This window comes from Salvia splendens, chromosome 19 (genome assembly GCF_004379255.2).
Source record: "Salvia splendens isolate huo1 chromosome 19, SspV2, whole genome shotgun sequence".
Lineage (NCBI taxonomy): Eukaryota > Viridiplantae > Streptophyta > Magnoliopsida > Lamiales > Lamiaceae > Salvia > Salvia splendens.
In genome coordinates, this window is record NC_056050.1 from 27,990,735 (window position 1) to 28,015,248 (window position 24,514).

The following is a 24,514-nucleotide window of genomic DNA, read 5'->3' on the forward strand; positions in this document are numbered from 1 at the left end:
AATAAATTAAATAATTGACTGTGGACAATGTTAATTATAAATAAATTCTTTACTTACATTTTTAACAAATTCCTAGGTTGGTCCAAGAAATTATGCAAGATCCGAAAAAAATGATTTCTAATCATACTGATTAATGTTGTAGTATTTGACAAAATCGCAGTCCGTTAAGGTAACTATATTGATGATGAACACTTAATATCTAAAATATTATTTCTAATTATTTTTCAAACTACACTTGCGACTCTACGTTGCGCAGCGATGATCAACACTTAATACCCTTTTCTACTCCATGAAAAATATAAACTGAAAAAAAATACTTACATTAATGAATTTTAATTAATAATTAGTCTTTAGTTCTATAGACAACCTAGTATTTTGACCAAACAAGATATATGGCAATTACGTCTATAGTTATACTAATATACAAGCAAATTGTAGTACTAAAATCATACAAATATAAAATTGTTAATTGTACATTGCACAAGTGGTATGATAATTATTTTTGTTATATGCCGACATCTTATTGACTTTTTAGTATTTCTTTTTCTATTTTTTTTATAGGAACATTTCTTAAAATTTGTGTTAAACTCGATTAGGATTTTTAACTGCATATATATACGAAAGATAGTAATAAGTAAGGGTGTGAGTGGTGTCCTCAAGTGTTGTTTGATTACTATGATTCATTATCTTTATCATATAATTATCTATGAAGGAAAAAGATGTGAGATTATTTTAGTTGTAGATGTGGTTATGACTCATTATTATATGATTATCCATTTATGATGAAGCTGTGAGATTATTTTAGTTGGAAGAGATAACTATGACTCATTATCATATGTTTATCCATCTAGGATTACGTTGTGAGATTCAATCTCATGAACTAGTATATACTCAATTATGTGATATAATCTTTTAGACCGAATGGGCCCTTAATTGATTTGTCATCGTTCATCAATCTATCGACGAGAATCATTAATTAATTGATTTGAATAAACTCCTAGAGAATTTGATATTGAGAGAGATTAATTGTTGTATTGAAAAAGATTGGAATGGGGGCTGAGATAGTTTTTTTCGAAATTTTTCGATAATAACATCGAGAATTTTAAGTTCTTCAATCTATGAGGATAGTTTTTCTTGAAGTACACCCTCCAAAATTATTCTAAATTTTGCAAATATCTAGGTTGTTTTGAAAAAAAATATTATTCATTTTATGGTAGGTAAATAGCTTAATTTTTTCTTTTAATAATTGGGAATACGTACTCTATTAGAAAAATATTTGTAGTAAAAAAAAAAAAAGCAAAGCCCATACGCTCTTAGCCCATGTTGGGTATTATGAGTTTGATGGTCCAATTCAACAGAGGCTATGAAGTTTATAAGTGGAAAATCAAATAAGTGGAGTAATCGATAAATAAAAATATTTTAAAATAATAATACTATTATATTTGAAATATAATTTTTACATACTCTATTTTGTAGGAGTAGTAGTAGTATCATCTAGTATCATCATCATTTCTATCGTCTTGAAAAATTAAAAGTTTTAGACCATCGTGATTTTAATGCTCTTGATAAAACATGAAATTGGAAAATTATTGAGCCAAATTAAACTTAGACAACAATTAATGATTTGGAATATATGATATATATTCGCGTTAAATGCATTTCGATATTGAGGTGAAAATCTTTGCAAAAATATTTTGTACTAACAAGCATGATGAAATTTGAATATTCCACAATATATTTATCAAATCTGTGAAAAGCACGCGCTAAATGACGAGCGTGAGGGAGATAATTTTATTACACTCCACACGACATTGGTATAAGTGGACCCCATCTCGAAATCTAGCAAACTCCTTTTTATATGAGAAATTCATTTCTTTTTTTCCCAATTTATTTCCCCAGAATTTATCAATCAAATTTCAATCTCCTTTCTCTCTCAAACCATTGATGCATATGTATTTGTATGTAAGAATAGAGTAGAGAGAGAAATCAAATAAGTGATTGACTCCGGTGAATGTAAGTCAGCTCTTAACCTGGCAAGAATCCATTTTTGTAGTCGACATAAATTAATCAATTCGAGGAAAAGAGATTCTGAGAATTTGTAGTTTTCTGATTTTTAATTATATAGCTGTGTTTTGCTTCTACTGTGAAAGTCGCACTCAAAGTCGTCACATAATTACATTGGACTTTGTTGTTTGTTTGGACTTTGGAGTTTTCACACAACCGAAAAAGGTTGTCTTTTTATGAGTACTATTTTCATCATATTCCGCAGCCAATATTACAGAATAGGGAAAAGGGCCTTTTAAAAGAGGTGTTTGATGAGAAAAGGGGGCTATGTAGATTTGATTGAGAGAGAGATTTTATTTTCATGCCACTTTACTATTTTGCTGAAATAGTCAAAAACCTAAAATCTTCAACTTCATTAGAAAGATTAAGGTTTTTGAGAGAGAGAGTTTGTTGTTGTCATCTACCAACCTCGTTTAGGTGTTGTTAAATTTTCTGGGGTTTTGGTTGGTGAATAAGTCCATGTATTGAGTAGCCAAATTCAATAGAATTTTGGTGGATTGTAATAACTATTTACAGCTCATGAACTCATTTATGGAGGATGGCTTCTGCACGTACGCTCAACTAGAAAGATGAGAGAGAAGTTTATTTGAAAGACTAGTAGTACTATACAGTAGTCGTTTGGAGTAGTGAATTCTATCTTCCATCCTCTTAGATAGATGAACAGCTTTTGGGGATTTCCTAGTAAAAGTAGAAGCTTTGTGAGTGAGGCTAGTGGTGGAGAGAAAATGGTTGCTGATGCCTCCTTTTCTTCATACAATAATATTATGTCAACTGCTACAAATGCTATGTCTCTCCAATCATCTTATTCTCAACCTTTGTTTACCACTCCTCCCCTCTCTATTGCCATTGTATGCATTCTTCTCTCTCTCTCTCTCTCTTGTGTTTGTGTTTGTGTTTGTGTTTGTGCTTGTGTGAATCAGTTTTTGGCTCTAGGATTTATGTTTTTCTATAGTTTGAGATACTTCACAACTTTATTGTTGTTATTGATGTGATATGGTTATGCTTTTTTGTTGAGGCAGCCCAAGATGGAGAATCTTGGGGAGATGGGCTTGTTAAGGGGAAGTCACAATAGTAGTTTGATCGGTCGATTGAGGGAGGATGAGCTCGAGAGCGAAGGTGGATCGGGAGATGAGGACAATGCCACTCATAGTAAATCATCGAAAAAGAAAAAATACCATAGGCACACTCCATTCCAAATTCAAGAGCTCGAAGCGTAAGCTTGCTTCTCTTTCCTCCCTATACTTTGGTTGTATAGTTTGAAATGCATATCAACTTGTTCTACTAATTTCCGAATTGTTGTGCATCATAGTTCTTTCAAGGATAATCCGCATCCGGACGAGAAGTCGAGATTAGAACTTGGGAAGAGGCTAAGCTTGGATGCTAAGCAGGTCAAATTTTGGTTTCAGAATAGAAGAACTCAAATGAAGGTAAGTTGCCAATGTAGTACTTATAGTTATATCAAGCTTAACGCATTTGTTGTTTTATCGATATTAGAATTGCGTGCCTTACTGATTTAACTTCGATTATCAAGACTCAATTAGAGCGCCACGAGAATTCGATTCTGAAGCACGAGAACGACAAGCTCCGGATCGAGAACATTGCCATGAGAGAAGCCATGAGGAACCCAATGTGTGAGAATTGTGGCAGTCCAGCCATTCTCGGAGACGTGCCTATTGAGCAGCAGCATCTTATGATTGAGAATGCGAGGCTGAAGGACGAACTCGCTAGACTACACCACCTAGGAGGCAAATTCTTGGGCAGGAGTAATGGTTCCATGCCACCATTACCGAGCAACTCGAGTTTGGATCTCTCGGTCGGAAGAAATGGATTTAGTGGGCTGAACTCTTTGGATCATGGGATTCCTTTGGGACTTGATTTTGGCAACAGGATGTCAAATTCTTTTCCTGCTATGCCACCAAATGGGAACATGATCAACTTTAGCAATAAATCGTTGTTTCTAGAGCTCGCGATGGCGGGAGTTGATGAGCTGATAAAGTTAGCCCAGCTCGATAGCCCTCTTTGGTTTCGGAGTTTGGAGGGAGATGGAGAATCTTTGAATCTTGAGGAGTATGCAAAGATATTTTCTCCTTGCATCGGTGTAAAGCCTAGTGATTTTGCAACTGAAGCGACACGAGCTACTTGTAACGTTATGATCAACAGCACGCAACTCGTTGAGGCGTTGATGGACACGGTAATTTCTTTAATATCAATACCCGATGTTACAATGTTCATTAAAAATTATTTCTACCTATATTGAAAGTTATTTTTGTGTGTGCTTGCTATGTGCAGAAGCAATGGACAGAATTGTTCCCATGGAACATCGGGAGTGCCTCGATTCTTGACATAATTTCTCCCGGGATAGCCGGAAGTAAAAACGGAATGCTGCAACTGGTTTGTTGTTCTTACTTCTCCACCACTTTCCAGCAAAACAAATCAGAAAATTATAGACAAAAAATCGTTTGTTTTCAGATGCAAGCCGAGTTCCAAATTCCTTCGCCTCTGGTTCCTATCCGTCCAGTGAAGTTCGTCCGTTTCTGCAAGCAGCATGGAGAGGACTCGTGGGCTGTGGCTGACGTCTCTATCGATACATTACTACATGGAAATGTCCACGTCAGTTGCCGCAGGCTCCCTTCAGGTTGCATCGTACGAGATATGGCGAATGGCTATTCGAAGGTAGTTGATTTTATGGACTTCTGTTTATAATGGTTTGAGTAATTGGACTACAACCTTCTTGACATGCTTTCATATCTGAGTTTTTAAATCTGATATCGATGTAAAAAGATAACTGAAATCAGTGTATAAGTCTCACGAGCCTCTTCTCGTATCACCAATTGGTTTTAGGATGAAAGCCTATGGATTTCTATCGTGTTATACCTTATTATGCTGCTTATTTAGGTTACGTGGATTGAGCACACTGAATATGACGAGAGCGTTGCGCATCCTCTGTACCGGCCATTACTCAGGTCCGGAATCGCCTTTGGCGCGCAGAAGTGGTCATCCAATATGCGTAGGCAATGTGAACTATATGCTTCCCTTGCATCGTCTGCTGCCTTTGGTGTCGATCATTCAGGTATGGATTCGATGTGTTTAACGAGTGAATGAGAATCGGATGTGATCGTATCTCACACTGTGTCGTTGCAGCACTTTCGCCTAGTGGCAAAAGGAGTATCATGAAACTGGCTCAACGAATGACTCGTGGATTCTGTTCCGGGATTTGTTCGACTGTAGACGAGTGGGAGCTGGTCCAGGACGCCGACAACACCAAGCTCATGACAAGGAAGAGCTCTGGCAACAGCGGTGCGCCACCTGGCGTGATCCTGAGTGCCTCGACGACCGTGTGGATGCCCTTGTCGCCTCAGCATTTGCTCGACTTCTTACAGGATGAGAAAACCAGGAGCCACTGGGACGTCCTGTCGCAAGACGGCCCGATGCAATCCATGCTTCGTTTCTCCAAGGGCCGGGAACTCGACAACAACATCAGCCTTCTCCGAGCAAGCGTGAGTTTACCCTGAACGAACCGTGCCCGCCGTTTCGTTTCTGATTCACGTAGTCTCGTATAATACGTGCAGGCTGACGCGAACCAGAGCGACGTGCTGATCTTGCAAGAAACGTGCGGGGATGCGTTGGGAGCCGTGGTGGTTCATGCTGCGGTTCCAGCTGCGGAAATGGACGTGGTAATGAACGGCGGGGACTCTCATGCAGTGCCCGTCCTGCCGTCCGGATTTGCGATATTTCCGGATTGTTTCCCGGAGGGCGGTGGCAACAAGGGGGGAGGATCGTTGTTGAGCATCGGGTTCCAGATACTGGTGAGCAACCTGCCGGAGGCGCGGCTAACGGTGGAGTCAGTGAACACGGTGAAGTCGCTCATTGGTCGGACGCACCGGGGTATAAAAGGCGGGCTCGGGTGCAACTGATTTGGTGGGCAGGAATGTGATCAGTTTGAGTCAAGAACGAACCTTTTGGTGAAGATTTTGTGGTTCGGGTATTGACTCAACAGCTTGTGTTTGTGTGTTTTTTGTTTGGCTTTCAGTTTATTTTCTCACAATTTAGCTAACTCTGTGTCTATCATAAATTTGTGCATATTACTATGAATTATCTGTGTTTCATTAAACTTGAAATCACTTGTTTGATTGAGTTGAATGTGATATTATCATGAGATATAAGTGTGATAATAATTGTAATTGAAGAACAGATTTTATGTGAATCACAAAATTCAAAAGATTCAATTTTGTTACAACCCAAGTAAAGGAGAAACCGAATAAAATGAACCCGAATAAAGACGAACACTAATATCAAAAGTTCAGTAATAAAATAGCAAGAGTGAGAGATAGAGAGAGAGAGAGATGGATAAAAAAGGATGTATATCATCCCCACTCATGCTTTCTAAAAGCAACACAAATATGTGACTTCAATAACAACAATGGACCAACCAACATAATCCTAGTATAATTTTCAAGAATGCACTTTTACATCTACAGATACCAATCTTGTGACATTTTCTGTGTGTTGTCTGAAGATAATATCTTCACTTCTGAAACTACAGTACTTTAGTTTTTCTTTCACACAAGTTGGTCTCAAGATCACTTTTTTCCCATACTTTTTTAATCTTTCACACAAGTTGGTCTCAAGATCACTTTTTTCCCATACTTTTTTAATCTTTCAAGATTTTGGCCTCAACAGAAAAGGAATTTTGAAAAAAGATTAAGAAACACCTCTCCCATTTGTATTTGGGAGCCATCCATCCTTGCAATTGAATTTTCATGCAAATTTGTTTAACTAAAGGTTTAGAGGGAGAAGGATTGGTTAAAAATGGGGAATTCATTTGGGTGCTCTGCTTCTGGAGAGAGATTGGTGTCGGAGAGGCAAAGATTCTCTTGGAGTGGAATCGATGCCTTGCAAAGTACTCAACTTTTGGTGGCCTGAATTCCCTTCTTCATTTTGTTGCTGCTAAATCCCACAATGAGGTTCAAGAAAAGATTTTGTTTTCTTTTTCCCCTTTTTCATGTCTATTCTCATGTGGGGATGTGATTTCTTGTGCAAATTTGTGGCTCTTTGTTTCCTCTTATTACTGTGGTTTTGAATTATGTAAATTGTAGCTTTGTTGCTGGAGAATGGAGCTGATGTGAATTCAACAAATTACTGCGGCCAGGTCAAAGAATTTGCCTATTTTCACTATCTGTGGTTTTGAGATATTATGAAATTCTGCATCACTAGTTAGCTATTTTCATGAGAGCTTTATGAATTTGTGAGTTATGATTGTATATTTGGCAGAAATTTACATTTATAATTGCATTTGCAGGCAGCTTTAATGCAAGCTTGCAGATATGGGCATTGGGAAGTTGTTCAAACTCTTATTCTTTTCAGATGCAATGTAAGTCTTTACATTAAAAAACTTATAGTAGTATACCATTTATACCATTGGGAAGTTGTTTGGTTCATGATCCTTAAATTATGTTTTTTCGCCTCATGCTCGGGTGCCTTTCAGGTTACTAGAGTGGATTATCTGAGCTGGAGGACTGCTCTCCATTTCGCAGCTTTCAATGGATTTGATAGGTTAGTTTCCTTCGTTTACTACTTGTACCTATGTCGTTCGCACTTGTTAGGCGCTGGAAGCACGCCTTTGCACTACGCTGCTTGTGGTGGAAATCTAAAATGCTGCCAGATCCTTCTTGCACGAGGCTCCAGTCGTTTAGCATTAAACTGCAACGGGTAATCCTCTGCTGATATGTTACTTCAAAACTCAACTATGCACCTGGCCTTGCTCAACATGTCTGTTCGTTGCAGATGGCTTCCACTCGATGTTGCAAGGATGTGGGGTCGCCATTGGCTTGAGCCGCTGCTCAACCCCAATTCAGACCTTCCACTCCCAATTTTTCCTCGTTCTAATTATTTATCGTTACCAGTTGCCACTCATGAGTGTGCTCAATATAGCAAGGTATGATGCAACATAATGTGATATTATCAATACACTACCGATATGGACCTTGAAAATCCCGAGCGATTGCTGCAGAGACTACGGGTTGCAACCATCAGCTAGTGCTTCTGATGATGCTGAAATCTGTGCCGTCTGTTTGGAGAGACCGTGTACAATAGCTGCTGAAGGTTCTCTCGTTCCCCTATAACTGCGACTTTGGACTAACCCGTTGCTCTCGTTCTTTCTTTATTGTTTTATCCATGTACTGTTCAAGCATCAGAGTGCAAAAATGTGGACTGAGAATAGGGTAGTTTAGTGTTTTTTTTTGTGTTTTCAACATTGTTTGAATACATAAAACTCTCGAAGCTCTAAGCCGTCGACACGGCTGCTTTAGAAACGTAGAGCCTGTAAAAATCTGTATGTCAAGAAATGGTGATTGCCTTGGTTTGACTGTAATTCATTGGCTTTTCTGCAGAAATTCTTGTTTCATCAAATTTTATCACATGTTAATAGGCCTTGCGAGGGGAAGGATGACACGTACAAATCGAGAAACAATAAGAGTTTTGAATGAGTAGAAGCAATAAAGACAAGCCAAACAGTGATAGCATTGAAATGAGGGGGGACCACACTACACAACAAACATACAAATCTTGTACAAAGTGTAACTACTTGCAAGATCACCAGAAACCTTAAACACATCAAAGAAGTTGGTGGGGACCAATTAATAGTTCCCAAAACCTTGTCAATAGGGTTTTATTTTTTTGTTTAATTAGAAAATAACAAACTTTTACAATTATTGATCCATGTTTGTTTATTGGTTGGTTGATTTAGGTTCATCTTCTTCTGCAGGCAGTCTCTCTTTGTGCATTGAAATAGACAGCAGCAACTGGCAATCCCAAGCCATTCTCTTCTGCAAATCCCCTTGTGTTGAAGTAATCTCTCGAAGCCGGTGGCCTCACTGTCTGTCTGCCTCTCTGCTTGAACAACAGGAACACATAGCGATGGATGCCAATCACCGGCTTCGGAACCTCATAGCCCAAAATCTCCCTTCCTGCCATAAAATCATTAATCTTTAAAAAAGCAATATTTTTTGATAAATTTATGCTATGCAACAAATAAGATTCATACCAAAAGATGCATCAGTGGTGCCTGGGATGTCTGTAACTATCCTGAAAATAAAAATGAAATCATAAGATTTAAGTTTGATCAAAGTTGATGAATAAATGTGACACTAACCAGTGGAGATGCTCCCTCATGTATGGATCACTAGGGCCAGGAACATCAGGATCAGTCATGACCTACAAAAAGCCATGTATAAAAATGTGTGATAAAACCACACTACACACAGAGAGAGAAAGAGTGATAGCTAGAATACATACAAGAGTGTAAGCAGCCCTCATGTCTTCTCCACCAATATCAACTCGTGGTTTCGACACAATGACAGAGGGCATGAGCTCATGGCCATTGCAGACTTGCTTGTTGCTGTTGTATGTCACAACCAGCTTCACACACGGTACGAAGCTGTCCACGACTTCCCCCACAACCCGGCCTACGGACAGCGAATCTAGCATCCTCGACATTGTGCAAGAACTCACTCAGAATGCAGCTATACAAGCTTGTTCTTGTTTTTTCTTTGTATTGTGAGAGATGTTGAAGTTGTGAGGGTGCATTTTATAGTGGGGATTTGAAGTTGAAGAGATTCTTAGGAATCTCTTGCATGCAAACAATAGTTGTTTGATAGAACTTTGCTACTAAGATGGCAATTCATCAACTTTTGGGAGATGGAATAGAGCATTGTTTCTTCCAGAACTCTAACATATTTAATTCAACTGATTGAAAAAAAAACTATATTTATGAAACCCTTTTAGTCCATCAACAATTTGTGGCACTAGAGATTGCTAAGGTGGTATTACTCAAACTCAATGTGACAAAATCTTGATTTTTAGTTGCCCAACCATTGATTTGTTGCAAGTGCTTTTTGACCTTGTATGTTAATTGGGAGTTTGCCATTTCCCAAGCAATCTAGTAGCAATAAAATACAAAATGTCATGGTGTGATTGGCTGGAGGGGAATTTGGAATATAACTTTTGTCACTATAATATGATATCTTGAGCAAATGGGAATTCAACTTTTGAGGTGCTTCTCTAACTACAATACACATGAGAAGGGAAAAATTAAATTAATAAAGGGATCATAAGTGTCTTATCCTTGGAAGGATGCTTTGCCAGAAATGGAATGACTAAACATTTTGTGGAAATTCTTTGATCAATTAAATAGCATGTGGGTGTCAATCATGTGTGGTTTCCTCTTGTGGAGCTATATATTGTTATTTTATTCTTTTAAAAAGTATGTTTTGATGTGTTCTGGAACCGACCCTTTGGATTATTTAGTTATATGCTTCTTTAGGTATTATATTATACTCCTATTTTTTGCATGGATTAAACATAAATGTGCATTTTATTGACCAGGCAAAAATTTATGAGACGTTATTCATAACTAAACTCAAATATTGGGCAAATTTTAAGGGGCTCTTGTGACTTATAATTGGACGTGTTTTTTTGTTTACAAACAATTTCTAGTGTTTCATCTGAACTTTTTCTTTTGATTCAATTACACGAACCTACTGCTTTTCTAATTCGTTTCCCTAACAAGCAATTTAGATCAAATTAAAATCATTCAAGGATACCCCCAACATGTTATTTTGATATGAATTAATTGACGGACCCGGGAAAATTAAAAAAAAAAACTGAATTTGCATTTAAAAAGATACTGGAAAAACAAAAAAATGGTGAAAGTTAGTACATTTAAGGACAAATAGCACTATTTAACATTAGAAATATATCCTTAACAAACAAGTATGCATATAAATATTAACCGATTTCATATAAAACAGTCTCAATATTTTATAACATTATAAATGTATTCTATATTAGAAAAAGTGGGACATTATTCTCTATCTTCTTTTCAACAACTACTACTACTATTCTATTGTTTTTGTAGGCTACATCCTACAGTCGTAACAATAAATTTAAATTCAATATCTTATATCTTATCTCAAATTTATGATTTCTATCTACAAAATAATTATTGATTACTAGTATTCAAAAAGAATAGTTAAAAAATATGGGAAAATTGCATTCAAATTTCATTTTCGTAGCTGTACATTTGTACAACAAAAAGACACTCTAGTGTCACCTAGAAAATAAAAGAAAGTCTAGTATTTTCGTATTTATGGAAATGTAGCCACTTGTCCTTTATATAGGTGAGGAATATGCATATTATTTGATGGTATTCAATCAAATACTAGAAAGTTGGATGCATGAGAATCTAGCCTGAACGTCCGAGTTAGGACCAACGTCGTGCTCTGCCTTTGTTTTAGTATCATCGGACTTTATTACTACTTCAGTCATGTTTTATCGGAACCTCGCTTCTGCTAAAACCCGTAAATAAAAACACTTGTTCCCTAATATATGTGTAGTAATCGTTAAAAAAAATTCAAGAATCTCTCCAAACATATTTTATGGAGTATCTATTTAATTATGAATCTACTAAGCAATCAAACAATGAATTCCTTTTTTTCTTGGGGAAGGAAGGTGAAATACTATTGATATATCATTTAGATGTTCTTCAACATTTTTGTACTTTTTTCATTCAGGAGTACTATATTTTTCGTGTAAAGAGGTTTTTAAATTTGTCATACAAAATATTCTCATATAGATGTAGATAAAGCCCAGCCCACTGAGATTTTACATGTAAATTGTAATCTAGTCAAAATTTGAGAGAATTGATATTTTATTTAACCAAAATAGTCTATTTACACAAAAATTTAGTATAATAGTTGATTGGGGATAAATAGTTTAATTATTGACACAAAATATAATTAGTATTAATAGTATAGTTTACTTTGTAACTAGTAATAGATTATTAGCTATATTTTGTTGTTGTTAGTAATTATTATTGTTAAATTAATAATGAGGAAATAAGTACAAAATATTAATATTGGGACATTGAATTTGAATTTTGAACTCCAGTGATGCAAAACTTGACTATAATTCCTTAAAAACGTAATATATAATTATTTTCATTTAAGATGTTGTAATCAATGATCTTTTACGCGACTTAGCTAATATGGAGGTGATAAAAAAGTAGTTGCGAAGTAATTAAGCAATAAATGGCTAATAAATAAGTAGAAGATGAAGAAGCTGGCAGCAATAAGTTCTAGGCAATCAAATATTAAGATTTCCAAATCAGCACAATTAAATTATGAGAAAAGATAAATTAACAACAATTGTATATACAAAATACCCTATAATTGTATGACTAATTTACCCTTAGTAATTAATTTTGGATAATTCTAACTGTACTAGTTTAGGAAAATATCATTGATTTAGGTTTTAAACTATTTATGGTAATATTGATTAACACACTACATAATTAAATTACTATATTTAATTATAAAATAAATACTAGTAGTATATAATTTAATAACGTACTGTACTATTTATTTTTTAAAAGAAATTTGTATTTGATCATTTTATAGTTTAGTATCTAGTTTTTTTGTCATTCATATTATTTTTTCGTAACTTGTTTGGGTTTGTTTTGTTAATATTTCATTCCAAATTGTCATGCGATATAAATCATCAATATAGTTACAATGAAATAATTCAATATACGAAAAAAATAAATTAAAATAATAAAACAATTTTATAACTGAAATGTCAACTACATGAGAAAATCCTTATAGTCATAATGATTTAATTTTTTTGTGTTTTCTTTTTATTTTTATGTTATTTTTCTTTAATATTAATAAAATATTAATCATTATTTCTTTCTTAATTAACATGAAGGGTGTTTATACTACTAGATATTAAGTATACACAGGTAAAACATGTAGTTGCATTTATAATTTTTAGAGCAATTCAATCATAAAATAGTTCGATGCAAATAATAACAAAATAGTTGAATGTGAATGACTATTATTGTTTTAATTTCATTTTACTACATAATTATATATATATATATATATAAATTAATTTTATTTCATAATTTTTTAGTCAAGATGTAGAGTAGACAAGTAAATTGACTTAATGATCATTATTGTTTTAATTTATTTTTTTATTGTTATATTCATTTCATAATTTTCGAGTCAAAATGTATAGTATTCAAGGAAATCGACATGATAATATTTAATTAGTTGGATGACAATACTAATTACTTAAGTATATTTACAAGTAGTTATATTTATAATTTATAATTTCATTACTATTCCATTTAACAATGAAATAGTTAGTTTTGAATAACTATTATTGTTTTAGTTTATTTTTATTATAAATAAATCAAAATAATAATCTTTAATTAGTTGGAATACTAAAAATTGAAATAATAATTTATAATTAGTTGAATGATAATCTTAAATATTTAAATACATTATCTGACGTTCTTTTAGTGACTAAAATTTTATATATGTCAATTTTAGTGTTGATGAAAAATGTGATGAATCAATCTTTTTAGTTCAAGTGTTGAGTCGTTAAATACTTACCCAAGATTTTAGTAAAATGTACGATGAAAAATGTGACGAATCCATCTTTTTAGTTTTGATCTATCTATAATCATGTAGCTTTAAGATAGAACTACTTATACTTTCCTAAATCTGTAGTTATTTAATTAACAAACTTAATTTTTTCCTAAATAGTTATGAAAAGGTAAATATGTGATATATAAACTAATTAATCATCAATGTAATTATAAATGGAAAATACCTAAATAAAATGTCCAATTTTGTATATACAATTTTTGTTAATTCTTTTTTAGCTGTACAATTTTAACATCCACACAATTGTTCAACCGTAGATCAAGTCCCAACATCAAAATCTTAGATTGGACACCGGTGAAAAGTAATAGAGGTTTTAAATTCATGGGAGATGGAAAAAGTTATACTACTATTATGTATTATCAAAAGCAAATAGCATTCATATTATAATGATTTTGATGGATGGGTGGGTGGGTGGGTGGGGTGGGGTGGGCCAAATTTATGTTAATACATCTCTGACTAAATATTTTTGGTCTTTGGCCCAACTAACAAAAATTAAAAGTGATTAAATATATAGTAATTGGGCTTATTCAATGACTGACCTAAATGCCATCAATACTTTAGTTACAAGTAGCCATCTCCCTTGATAAATTAAAACTCTGCTAAAGGTCTCCATCTAAAAAACATTATAATCTCACTTACATATTGTAATTAAAATCGTATAAAAAAATCTTTATGTACCAATTTTCGATTTCTAATTCCTATTTCTTGAAATTGAATTGCCCAATAATATTTGCAAACAAAATGAAAGATGAAAAAATAAAATTAAACTCTGTTCCCAAGAGAGGTGGTGTGTGATGAGGGCTATATTGAATAGTAAAAATATATGGTCAAATAAAAATCTTTTCTACAGTTTCTTCAAATAGTATTGGTTTCAGAGTATCAAACCAAACAAATCTAAGCGTGCACGTTTTCTACAGTTACATCACACCAACAAAAATAACTAATTAATAAATTTATATCATATTATAAAAGTCACATATTGAATTTCCATCTAATTAATTTGTGGAACCAATTCCATTTAACACAATGTTTCTGTTCTTGTAGGGGACTGCATCTTTTCTACTTATCCTTATTATATTACTCTATAATATTGATTTTGATATCTCACTCACGTTCATAATTAATAGAATGTATATATAATTAAATAATAATAATTTATAAAATCCAACAAATAAAACAATTTAGCATTTTTTGATAGAAATCCATGGGTTCCATTCTAAAACCAATTGGTGATAGGAGGAGGAGGGGCCCATGAGACTTATATACTAGTTTCAGTTTTCTCTTGACACCGATGTGGGACAGTTATATGTTATATTTTTAGTTTCAATTGTAACACAATCCCTCAATCCCTTCAAGGTGAATCTTGGAGGGGTTGGACTTTTTTATGATCAATTGGACGATCGGCTCTTTTTTTCGATCGGTTGGACCACTGGCCCAAATTTTCAGCCCAGTTATACTGCTGGGTTAGTCATTTTTTTCGTTTCAGCCCAGTTATACTGCTGGGTCAATTAAATTTGACCCACAGGCGGCGACCTACTCTGATACCATGATAGAAATCCATGGGTTCCATCCTAAAACCAATTGGTGATAGGAGGAAGGCCCCATAAAACTTATATACTAGTTTCAGTTTTCTATTGACACCGATGTGGGACAGTTATATGTTATATTATTAGTTTCAATTGTTAAACCTATGCTAGGTGAAACAATTACGAAAAGGGTTACCGATTGATCCCTAATCAAGTTTACTAATCGAGTTACTTTTCCATAAACGGAAAAGATGGAGTGGAAAGGGAAATAATATTTACATAAAGTTGCCAAATTTGGAAGTGAGAAAACAAATGATGGTATCTTTTATTCCTTAAGCATTTGGTCAGATGCAGCTGAAATATGGGCCACATTTACCTACTTGATTTTGGTGTCTAGTCTAGTCTAGTCTAGTCCCCATCAAATTCTCACTTCCCCCTTCATAAGGCCATCGACTAGTATAGTCTAGTCTAGTTCCCATCAAATTCTCACTTCCCCCTTCGTAAGGCCATCCACAATAGGAATAATCCCGCAATAGCCCAGCCATAGCCTAGCCACTGCCACATTATCAGCACTAAAAATCCTCCTGCCAGATCATAAATAGCCCAGCCATAGCCTAGCCACATCATAAATAGCCCAGCCACATCAATAGCCACATCACTAATAACAATTATATAAAATGACATAATTAACAATCACACAATATACGGAATTTAATTTACGAGACATATACGGGAAACATTAATAATACTATTAAAAATTTAAAAAGTACAATAATTTAAAAATATTACAATAATAAAAAAAAAGTACAATAATTAAAAAAAATACAATAATTCACTCCTCGTCGTCGTCGTCGTCTCCTCCGTCGCTGTAGCCACCATCGCCTTCGCCTCTACTCCCGGCAGCTTCCCTCCGTGCCGCCTCCAAATCCTCCTGCATGCTCAGGAGCAATGTTTGAAGCAAACTCTTCTCCACGGGGTCCACCGCCGCCCGCCATTCGGCCATCGTCTTGACCATCTGAGCGCGCGTTTGTTGACGTGCGAAGAATTTGAGATCCGCTGTGGATTGGCCAAGGGGGGATGCCTACTGGACCTCCTGTGAACCCCCGGCGACCCCCATCGCCTCCCGTTGAGCCCGCCTGTGCCCAACCGGGCGAGTACGGCGAGCAAACGAACGAGGGGTCGGGACCTCCTGGGCCGTCTCAGGGAGGTCGTGGGAACCACCGCTACTGCCGCTGAAATCACCGGAATAGTTCAGCCGTTGCTTCTTCGGCCAGCCAGAGTCGACACCTACTCGGAACTTCTCGGAGTCGTTCAGCACAAGATAGCAGTTCAAGTAGGTGAAGTTCTTGTACACCCCCTTCAGGGGGAAGGCTTTCTCCGCTATCCTCCTGCAGTCGTCCTCAGTTTGCCCACTGCTCATCATGCGGAGGGCGTTGGTGTACAAGCCTGAAAATCGGGAGACCGCAACCCTGATTCGGTCCCACGCCTTCCGGCAATCCTCCCCATTGCGTGGCCTCCCCTCCAGGCAAAACCTCTGGTAGGCTGCTGCTATCTTGCCCCACAAGTTGACAATCCTCTGGTTGTTCGAAACGAGAGGATCGTCGCAAACACTCACCCACGCCTTGGACAGCGCGACGTTCTCCGCGTCCGTCCACCTCCTCCGTACCGCGTTGTCGTCCTCACCCGGCTGCGAGGACTCGCCGACCCTTTTCCCCTTGCCTTTCTTCTTTGGGGCGCCCCGACCCCGCCCTGCGCCCCCCGTTTGAACGGGAGCATCCGGAATACCGGAAAGATCTATCCCCAAGTCATCGAAGGAGAAAGTGTCAAACTGGGCCGGAGGCGCAGCCTCCGTTGGCGTCGATGTGTGCGACGAACCAGTCGAAAAATCAACACTGGGGCGATAGACGTCCCCCGGCGTCCCCTGTGTCGCCGGTACCCCGCCGGGCATCATCTGCATTCCGGGTGCCCACCCCGGCATCTGGACACTGGGTGCCCACCCCGACATCGCCGGAAACGCCCCCGACGGACTCCCCCCCCCGCTGGTATCCCGGGCATCATCTGCTGCCACGGGTACATGTTGTAGTATGGGTGCATCTGACTCGGGTGCATCTGACTCCATCCACCTCCCACGGGGATCGGGGGAGTTTGAGATCCGCTACACCCTGAAGTAGGCTCGTTGTTGAGATCCATTTACCGTTGTTGATCTTGTACAGAAATTTAGATAGAGAGAGTACTCGTTAATACAAGTGGTGTGAATGAAAATGACAGGCAAGTCGCGTATATATAGTGTTTCGGAATAAAAAAAATAAATTAAAAATTCGCGCTAGGCGATCCGGACGCTGCAATAGCACCTAGCGGATCGCCTAGCGCACCGCCTAGCGCCGCGGAACCGCCGAGCGCTAGGCGGTTTTTTTTCCGCGAAATCGGCTAGGCGGCTGCAATAGTTCGCCTAGCGCACCGCCTAGCGCCGGCGCTCGGCTAGGCGGTGCGCTAGGCGCTATTGTGGATGCTCTAACCCATGTTCCTATTCCTTCCGCGACCTTTTTCACTGTGCCCATTTCCGATAATATCGACTATCATTTTCACTTTATTTGTCTTCTAATTAAGGTCACAACATACGTAGATTAGTCGTTCGATTTCGAATGCTCACCCAATGCAAAAATTACCACTAACATCTACTCTACATGTGATATTTATACTATTGATATGTAGGATGGGGTGATATAATTAGAGTTAATATGTTTCTAGCCATAAGAAAACCACATTTTTTTTATTTTTTGTGATCTTTTATTTATTTTTTGATTGGGAATGAACAGTTTTGTATTTAATTTATCTTCCTACGGGCGAAGAGATCATTCCAAGTGCATCCAAGCAAATATTTGAATTAAAGTTTCCAATTAAAAATTACAGTATTTAATTTATGTTCTTAAAATGTTATGATTCGGCAGAACAGAAAATCATTTTCCAAGATGCATACAATACAACCAATCAAGTCTCCAAATTTCTCATTAATGAGATGATTTTGCCTTTCACCATTCATGTTTAGCTAGGGATGTCAATCGGGTCGGCCCATCGGGTTTCGGGTCAATCGAGTGCGGACTAATCGGTTTGTATTTTTTCGGGTTATAAAAGTTCAACCTAACCCTAAAAGTTCGGGTTAATCGGGTTGCTACCTATAAGATGATGTGATCATCTAATAAATCATGATGAAAATTAGTTATATTTATAAAATATAAAATATTTAATTATGATACATTTGAGATATACGCTTAAACTCAATCATAAACATGATCAAATACTAATATTTGAGATATTTCATGAAATTTTAATACATGTTTTAGAGATTTAAATATTCGTTTAGTGAGTTTAATTTATTCATCAATTATTATATTAATAAAAATTCAATATATAATTTGTATATTTAATATAAAATTAAAATTTATTTTTTAGTTATCTTTATCATAAAACTAGTCAATGAAGTGTCGAATTAGGAGTAAAATAATAGAATAACAGAAATTTTATCAGTTTATCGGGTCTGGCACTAACGGGTTGCGGGTTAATCGGGTGCGGGCTTATCGGGCTAGAAATTTCCGACCATAATCCTATAAATTTGGCAGGCTATTCGGGCCAGCCCACAGGTTGCGGGCTACACTGTCATTCCCTATGTTTAACTAGTATTTTTGTTTAAGAAGAATATTAGTAGTAAAAGTTAAAAACAGTGAATTTTTTGAAGGACAAAAGATGGAATAAATTAATTTTTAAGTAATTATGGTTCAAATAAAAATAGTTCTATACATTTTGCGTATTTTTTGTTATGAATTGTTTATTATGTACTACGAATATATCTTTTGTGTGAAAAATGATTGGCTGAATAATAGTAGTAGTTGTTTTTAAAATACTGACACTGATTAAATATTTTTAATATAACAGTATATCCATTTTATATACATGTAATATACTCCTATGAATTTATTTGGTTGCAGTGATGTAGATAGTGAATATAAACTTGTTATTGACATAGAAATCATTTCTACCTGCAATTTTTTGTCATCTATCTGTTTCTTAGTATTAAATCCCACACACATAATTAATGAAAGTTAGATACAGAAATATATTTCTCACCACCAACCAAGTTCAATCACTATTTATGTGTGTGACAAAAACCATTAAAACTAGGAGTAAGAATTAAAATAAATTAAAATAAATAAGTTAAAAGCATGGACCTACTACGTGGGTAAAAGCCAACAAATTTTTTTGCCTCATGCAAATACATGCGTATTTTATTATTCAGTGGCATGCAGTTTAATTTCGGCTTCAATTTACTTTTATACCCCACTAGATATTATGGAGTAATAAATATAATAAGATATAGTTCAAAAGAAATAAACATATTAATAAGTGCTTCTGGTGCTCTATATCACTCATAATATATCATTATTTAATTGACGGGTTAAAATGATACTCCTATGTTAAATAAGTCATTTTGAAAGATTCACCATTGACCTCCAACTGCTGATGCACTCGAGCTTTTCACGGAAAACCTCCCTCTAAATATATTTTCTAGAGCTCGACCTGAGCTGTTTGGGATATTTTTGTTCAGTGGAAGCTATCGGATTTCATTGACCATTTTCTATACATAAAACATCATTTTTGCACTCTCAAACATATTCTATCAACTAAAGTAAGTTATTTGTCCACTCATAATATCTCATATATCTAATTGGCGTGATTAAAAATTAGAACACTTCACCTTTAACAAGACGAAAGCCCTGTAAGGAGGCCAAAGTCCATCCGAAAGAGTAGTGATTGACCCCTAACATGGCACCCAACTTTCCCTAGGAACTTCCCTCGAGTGTATTTGTCGAAACCGTTTGAGACATTTAGGGAGAAGAATTAAAAAAGAATGATCATAAATCATCATTTTTCTCTCATAATATTACTAGTATGTACTGTGATGTGAAATAGGAAGAAGGGCATTATAGTAAGTTGAAGACTGACTGACACACTTCGTCGTCTACAAATGCTCTTTTTCGGGTTTTGGGACCCCACCACCTGTTCAAACGACGCCGTCCTAGCATGGTCAATCCCATCATAAAACATTTCATCTCCTTGAAATTTATTTCAAATCGTTCAACAAAAACAATGTCCTCTTCGTGTTCCCAACAAACTGTACCTTCTCTCCCTCTCTCTCTCTCTTCCCTTTTCAATTCTCAAGAAACTCTCCCTACTGTCACACACTTCCACTGATTTCCCAAGAAATCAAAACTGCATCTTCCCATACACTCACCCGCCCTTCCCAATTCTCCACCATTGACGAAAGGAATGGCGTCGGCGTCGGCGTCGGCGTCGCTCACCCTGTTCTACGCCATTCTCGCACTCCTTTCCAGTTTCACGCTTTCACAAGCCTCCGACAGAGACGCCCTCCTCTCCTTCAAGAACTCTCTCCAAAACCCGGAAGCTCTCTCTTCGTGGAGCCCTTCAATCTCCCACTGCAGATGGAACGGAGTTCTCTGCGACGGCGACCGAGTCACCTCGCTCGTCCTCTCAACTCGCCAACTCAGTGGCCGTTTCCCCGCTTCCCTCTTCTCCCTCACCGCCCTCACCGTCCTCGATCTCTCCTCCAACGACTTCACCGGAGAAATTTCCCACGAAATCAGCTCACTCACAGCTTTGAAAACCCTCAGCTTGGGCTACAATCGTATCTCCGGCGAGCTCCAGGCCGGGCTCGGTGAGCTGACCAGTCTCCAAACGTTGCGACTCGGCCCCAATTTCCTCACGGGGAGGATTCCGCCGGAGCTGGGGAAGTTAACGAAGCTCGAAACTTTTGATCTCTCCGGAAATGCAATCGCCGGAAACATCCCTGCCCACATTGGGAATTTAACCCGATTGCAGACTCTGGCGATAGGGAGCAACTTACTCACCGGTGCTCTGCCCTCGAATTTGTTCTCGAAGCTGCGATTTTTAGCCTCGTTTGACGTCTCCAACAACTCCCTCTCCGGCAGCATACCGCCGCAGCTCGGAGAGCTCTCCTCCCTCACCGAGCTTTACATCGGAGAGAATCATTTCTCCGGCGTGCTTCCACCGGAAATCGGCCGTCTTTCTAATCTCGAAATCCTCTCCGCGCCGTCATGCTCGATCAACGGCCCGCTACCGGAATCATTCTCAAAGTTGAAGTCATTAAGCAAGCTCGATCTCTCCTTCAATCCGCTGCAGTGCTCAATCCCGAAGAGCTTTGGAGAATTGCAGAATTTGACAGTGCTAAATCTCGTCGAATCCGAGCTCAACGGAAGCATACCGTCGGAGATTGGGAAATGCAGAAACTTAAACCTATTGCTCATCTCTTTCAATTCAATCACCGGAGCTTTACCGGAGTCGCTCTCCGAACTGCCGTCTCTGACGACGTTTTCTGCTGAGAAGAATCAGCTCTCCGGCGAATTGCCTTCTTGGCTCGGGAAATGGACGCAGATTGATTCAATTTTGCTCTCCAACAACAGATTTTCCGGTAAAATTCCACCCCAAATTGGGAATTGCTCGGCGCTTAGCCACCTTAGCTTGGGGAGTAACATGCTCAGCGGTGAGATTCCGAAGGAGCTCTGTAATGCTGCTCTGTTGGAGGAGGTGGAGCTTGAAGACAACTTCCTAACTGGAAGTATCGAAGAAACTTTCAAGAATTGTGGGAATTTGACTCAGTTGAAGCTGATTGATAATCAGATCATTGGCTCCATCCCTGATTATTTATCTAATCTCCAATTAATAAGTCTCGAATTGGATTCCAACAATTTCACCGGTCCAATTCCTGTATCCCTATGGAGCTCATTGTCTTTGATTGAATTTTCCGCAGCTAGTAATCAGTTAGAGGGCTTTCTTCCTTCTCAAATTGGCAATGCGGCGTCGTTGCAGAGTATTGTCCTTCCCAACAACCGGATAACCGGCACCATTCCGGCAGAGATTGGGAGGCTGTCTTCTCTCTCGGTTTTCGACATGAACTCGAATTTCCTTCGTGGGCCTCTTCCAGCAGAGCTCGGCAACTGCACTGCTCTCGCCACGTTGGATTTGGGGAACAACATGTTAAACAGCTCCATCCCACAAGAACTTGTGGAATTGACTCAGTTGCAATGCCTCATTTTGTCATATAACAATCTCTCCGGTGAGATTCCTTGGAAGGAATCCAAGTATTTCCAGCAGGTTTCGAGCATTCCTGATTCGAGCTATGTGCAGCATCACGGTGTGTATGATCTCTCCAACAACAGGTTGAGTGGAGCGATCCCGGATGAGCTAGGGAAGTGTATGGTAGTTGTTGATCTTCTTCTCAGCAACAACTTGCTATCTGGAGTGATACCGAGGTCCTTGGCTCATTTAGCCAATCTCACGACTCTCGATTTGTCTGGTAACTTGCTATCTGGTAACATTCCATTTGAATTTGGTGATTGTGTTAAGTTGCAAGGTTTCCATTTAGGTAATAACAAGTTTGTAGGGTCGATTCCGAAGAGTCTTGGTAGGTTAAGTGGATTGGTGAAGCTTAATTTGTCTTCGAATATGTTAAGTGGTTCGGTTCCTCCTGATTTGGGCAACTTAGTTGGACTTACTCATTTGGATTTGAGCTTTAATATGCTAAGCAATGAGCTTCCCAGTGCACTATCTGGAATGGAGAATCTTGTTGGTTTTTATGCTCAGCAGAACCGGCTCTCTGGCCATTTAGACGGCCTGTTCAACGATTCTGGGGCGTGGCGAGTTGTGTTTGTGAATTTGAGTGGCAATTCTCTCACTGGGGACTTGCCAAGTTCGTTGGGGAATGTGTCGTACTTGACAGTGTTGGATCTTCATGGTAATGATTTGACCGGTGTGGTTCCATCTGATATTGGAGATCTTGCTCAGCTCGAGTATCTTGATCTCTCTGATAACATGCTCCATGGGGGGATTCCGGAGGAATTATGTGGTTTGAACAATCTCTTGTTCTTGGATCTCTCTGAGAACAAGCTTGAGGGCCCGGTTCCAAGAAACGGGATGTGCTTGAACTTGACGAGGGATGCACTGGCTGGAAACAAGAATTTGTGTGGTGGAATTGTGGGGTTGAGATGCCCTATGAAGAGCTTTCCTAGAAGGTCGCCGTTCTTGAATGTTTGGGGGCTGACATCGCTTGTCGTTGGGGTGGTTTTGGTAGCCCTCTCTGTGGTTATTGTGTTGCGAATCTGGAGTAATCGAAGCGGCAAGAACGACCTTGAGGCGAGCGGAGACAGCAGCAAGTTGAATAGCTCGGATGAGCAGAATCTGTATTTCTTGAGCAGTAGCAGCAGATCAAAGGAGCCGTTGAGCATCAACATCGCGATGTTTGAGCAGCCTCTCCTCAAACTGACGTTGGTTGACATACTCGAGGCCACCAACAACTTCTGCAAGAGCAACATTATCGGGGATGGTGGTTTTGGGACGGTGTACAAGGCCACCTTGCCCGAGGGGAAGATAGTCGCTGTGAAGAAGCTCAGCCAGTCGAAAACTCAGGGGCAGAGGGAGTTTTTGGCGGAGATGGAGACTCTTGGGAAGGTGAAGCACCGGAACCTGGTTTCTCTGCTTGGCTACTGCTCGTATGGAGAGGAGAAGGTGCTCGTTTACGAGTATATGGCGAACGGGAGCTTGGATCAGTGGCTGAGAAACCAGACAGGGACGGGTTCTCACCCTGTCTTGGATTGGAGCAGGCGATTCAAGATAGCCCTTGGTGCTGCCCGTGGCTTGGCTTTTCTTCACCATGGGTTCATTCCACACATCATCCACCGGGATATCAAGGCGAGCAACATCCTAGTGAACGATGATTTCGAGCCAAAAGTTGCTGATTTTGGGCTGGCGAGGCTGATCAGCGCCTGCGAGACTCATGTGAGCACGGACATTGCTGGGACGTTTGGGTATATCCCGCCTGAGTATGGGCAGAGCTGGAAGGCCACGACAAGGGGGGACGTCTACAGCTTTGGTGTGATCCTGCTCGAGCTGCTGACTGGGAAGGAGCCAACGGGACCGGACTTCAAGGACATTGAAGGGGGGAACTTGGTGGGGTGGGTGTTCCTAAAGGTCAAGAACGGGCAGGCTGTCGATGTGCTTGATCCGGCCGTTCTTGACGCTAATTCGAAGCAGATGATGCTTAGGACTCTCAAAATTGCTTTGATTTGCCTGTCTGAGAATCCACCAAATCGGCCAACTATGCTTCGTGTGTTGAAGTCCTTGAAAGTGATCCAAGAGGAGTAACTTGGTTAGGTATAATGTTAATAATATGAATATCCACTTTATGTATGGGTTGGCAGTTACTACTATTTTCTCTAGCATACTTACATTACTTATGTGGTATAGTGTGGCTTGTGTACCACAAAATCATCTATTGGTATAACCGTATAATCATATTCAGGTCTCTTTTATTATGAATACTCCACTATG

General features: G+C 38.3%; 3 protein-coding genes and 1 pseudogene across 4 annotated transcripts; 3 read left to right on the top strand and 1 right to left on the bottom strand.

Moving 5' to 3' along the window:
• The first annotated feature begins 1,896 nt into the window (after positions 1-1,896).
• On the top strand, positions 1,897-6,233 carry LOC121779908 (homeobox-leucine zipper protein ANTHOCYANINLESS 2-like). Of its 2 annotated transcripts, none has more exons than XM_042177372.1 (9): positions 1,897-2,013; positions 3,084-3,277; positions 3,374-3,491; positions 3,596-4,255; positions 4,354-4,455; positions 4,534-4,737; positions 4,960-5,134; positions 5,206-5,561; positions 5,634-6,233. In XM_042177372.1, exons 2-9 carry the CDS (start codon positions 3,090-3,092, stop codon positions 5,976-5,978), a joined length of 2,148 nt encoding a protein of 715 aa, XP_042033306.1. In that variant the 5' UTR covers positions 1,897-2,013; positions 3,084-3,089; the 3' UTR covers positions 5,979-6,233. The 2 variants fall into 2 exon arrangements, with proteins under 2 accessions (XP_042033306.1, XP_042033305.1); XM_042177371.1 differs by lacking the exon at positions 1,897-2,013 and adding an exon at positions 2,055-2,912.
• A 229-nt stretch (positions 6,234-6,462) lies between these two features.
• Positions 6,463-8,577, top strand: LOC121778811 (annotated as a pseudogene).
• Positions 8,578-8,811: 234 nt separating this feature from the next.
• Positions 8,812-9,781, bottom strand: LOC121778813 (CEN-like protein 1). Its single transcript, XM_042176215.1, has 4 exons — positions 9,358-9,781; positions 9,215-9,276; positions 9,107-9,147; positions 8,812-9,029 (listed from the first exon to the last, which is right to left on the bottom strand). Exons 1-4 carry the CDS (start codon positions 9,556-9,558, stop codon positions 8,812-8,814), a joined length of 522 nt encoding a protein of 173 aa, XP_042032149.1. The 5' UTR covers positions 9,559-9,781.
• A 10,456-nt stretch (positions 9,782-20,237) lies between these two features.
• Positions 20,238-24,498, top strand: LOC121779598 (leucine-rich repeat receptor protein kinase EMS1-like). Its single transcript, XM_042176939.1, has one exon. The coding sequence runs from the start codon at positions 20,420-20,422 to the stop codon at positions 24,326-24,328; it is 3,909 nt and encodes a 1,302-aa protein (XP_042032873.1). The 5' UTR covers positions 20,238-20,419; the 3' UTR covers positions 24,329-24,498.
• Positions 24,499-24,514: the final 16 nt, after the last annotated feature.

What these genes read in the sequence shown, in the direction of transcription:
- LOC121779908 (XM_042177371.1), top strand. Translation starts at nt 2,721, where the DNA reads ATGAACAGCTTTTGGGGATTTCCTAGTAAAAGTAGAAGCTTTGTGAGT. An exon ending in TTGAGGCGTTGATGGACACG is followed by an intron (nt 4,256 to 4,353) that starts GTAATTTCTTTA and finishes TGCTATGTGCAG; the next exon opens with AAGCAATGGACAGAATTGTT. An exon ending in CTTTGGTGTCGATCATTCAG is followed by an intron (nt 5,135 to 5,205) that starts GTATGGATTCGA and finishes GTGTCGTTGCAG; the next exon opens with CACTTTCGCCTAGTGGCAAA.
- LOC121778813 (XM_042176215.1), bottom strand. Translation starts at nt 9,558, where the DNA reads ATGTCGAGGATGCTAGATTCGCTGTCCGTAGGCCGGGTTGTGGGGGAA. An exon ending in TGAGGGCTGCTTACACTCTT is followed by an intron (nt 9,277 to 9,357) that starts GTATGTATTCTA and finishes GGCTTTTTGTAG; the next exon opens with GTCATGACTGATCCTGATGT. An exon ending in ATGAGGGAGCATCTCCACTG is followed by an intron (nt 9,148 to 9,214) that starts GTTAGTGTCACA and finishes TTTTATTTTCAG; the next exon opens with GATAGTTACAGACATCCCAG.
- LOC121779598 (XM_042176939.1), top strand. Translation starts at nt 20,420, where the DNA reads ATGGCGTCGGCGTCGGCGTCGGCGTCGCTCACCCTGTTCTACGCCATT.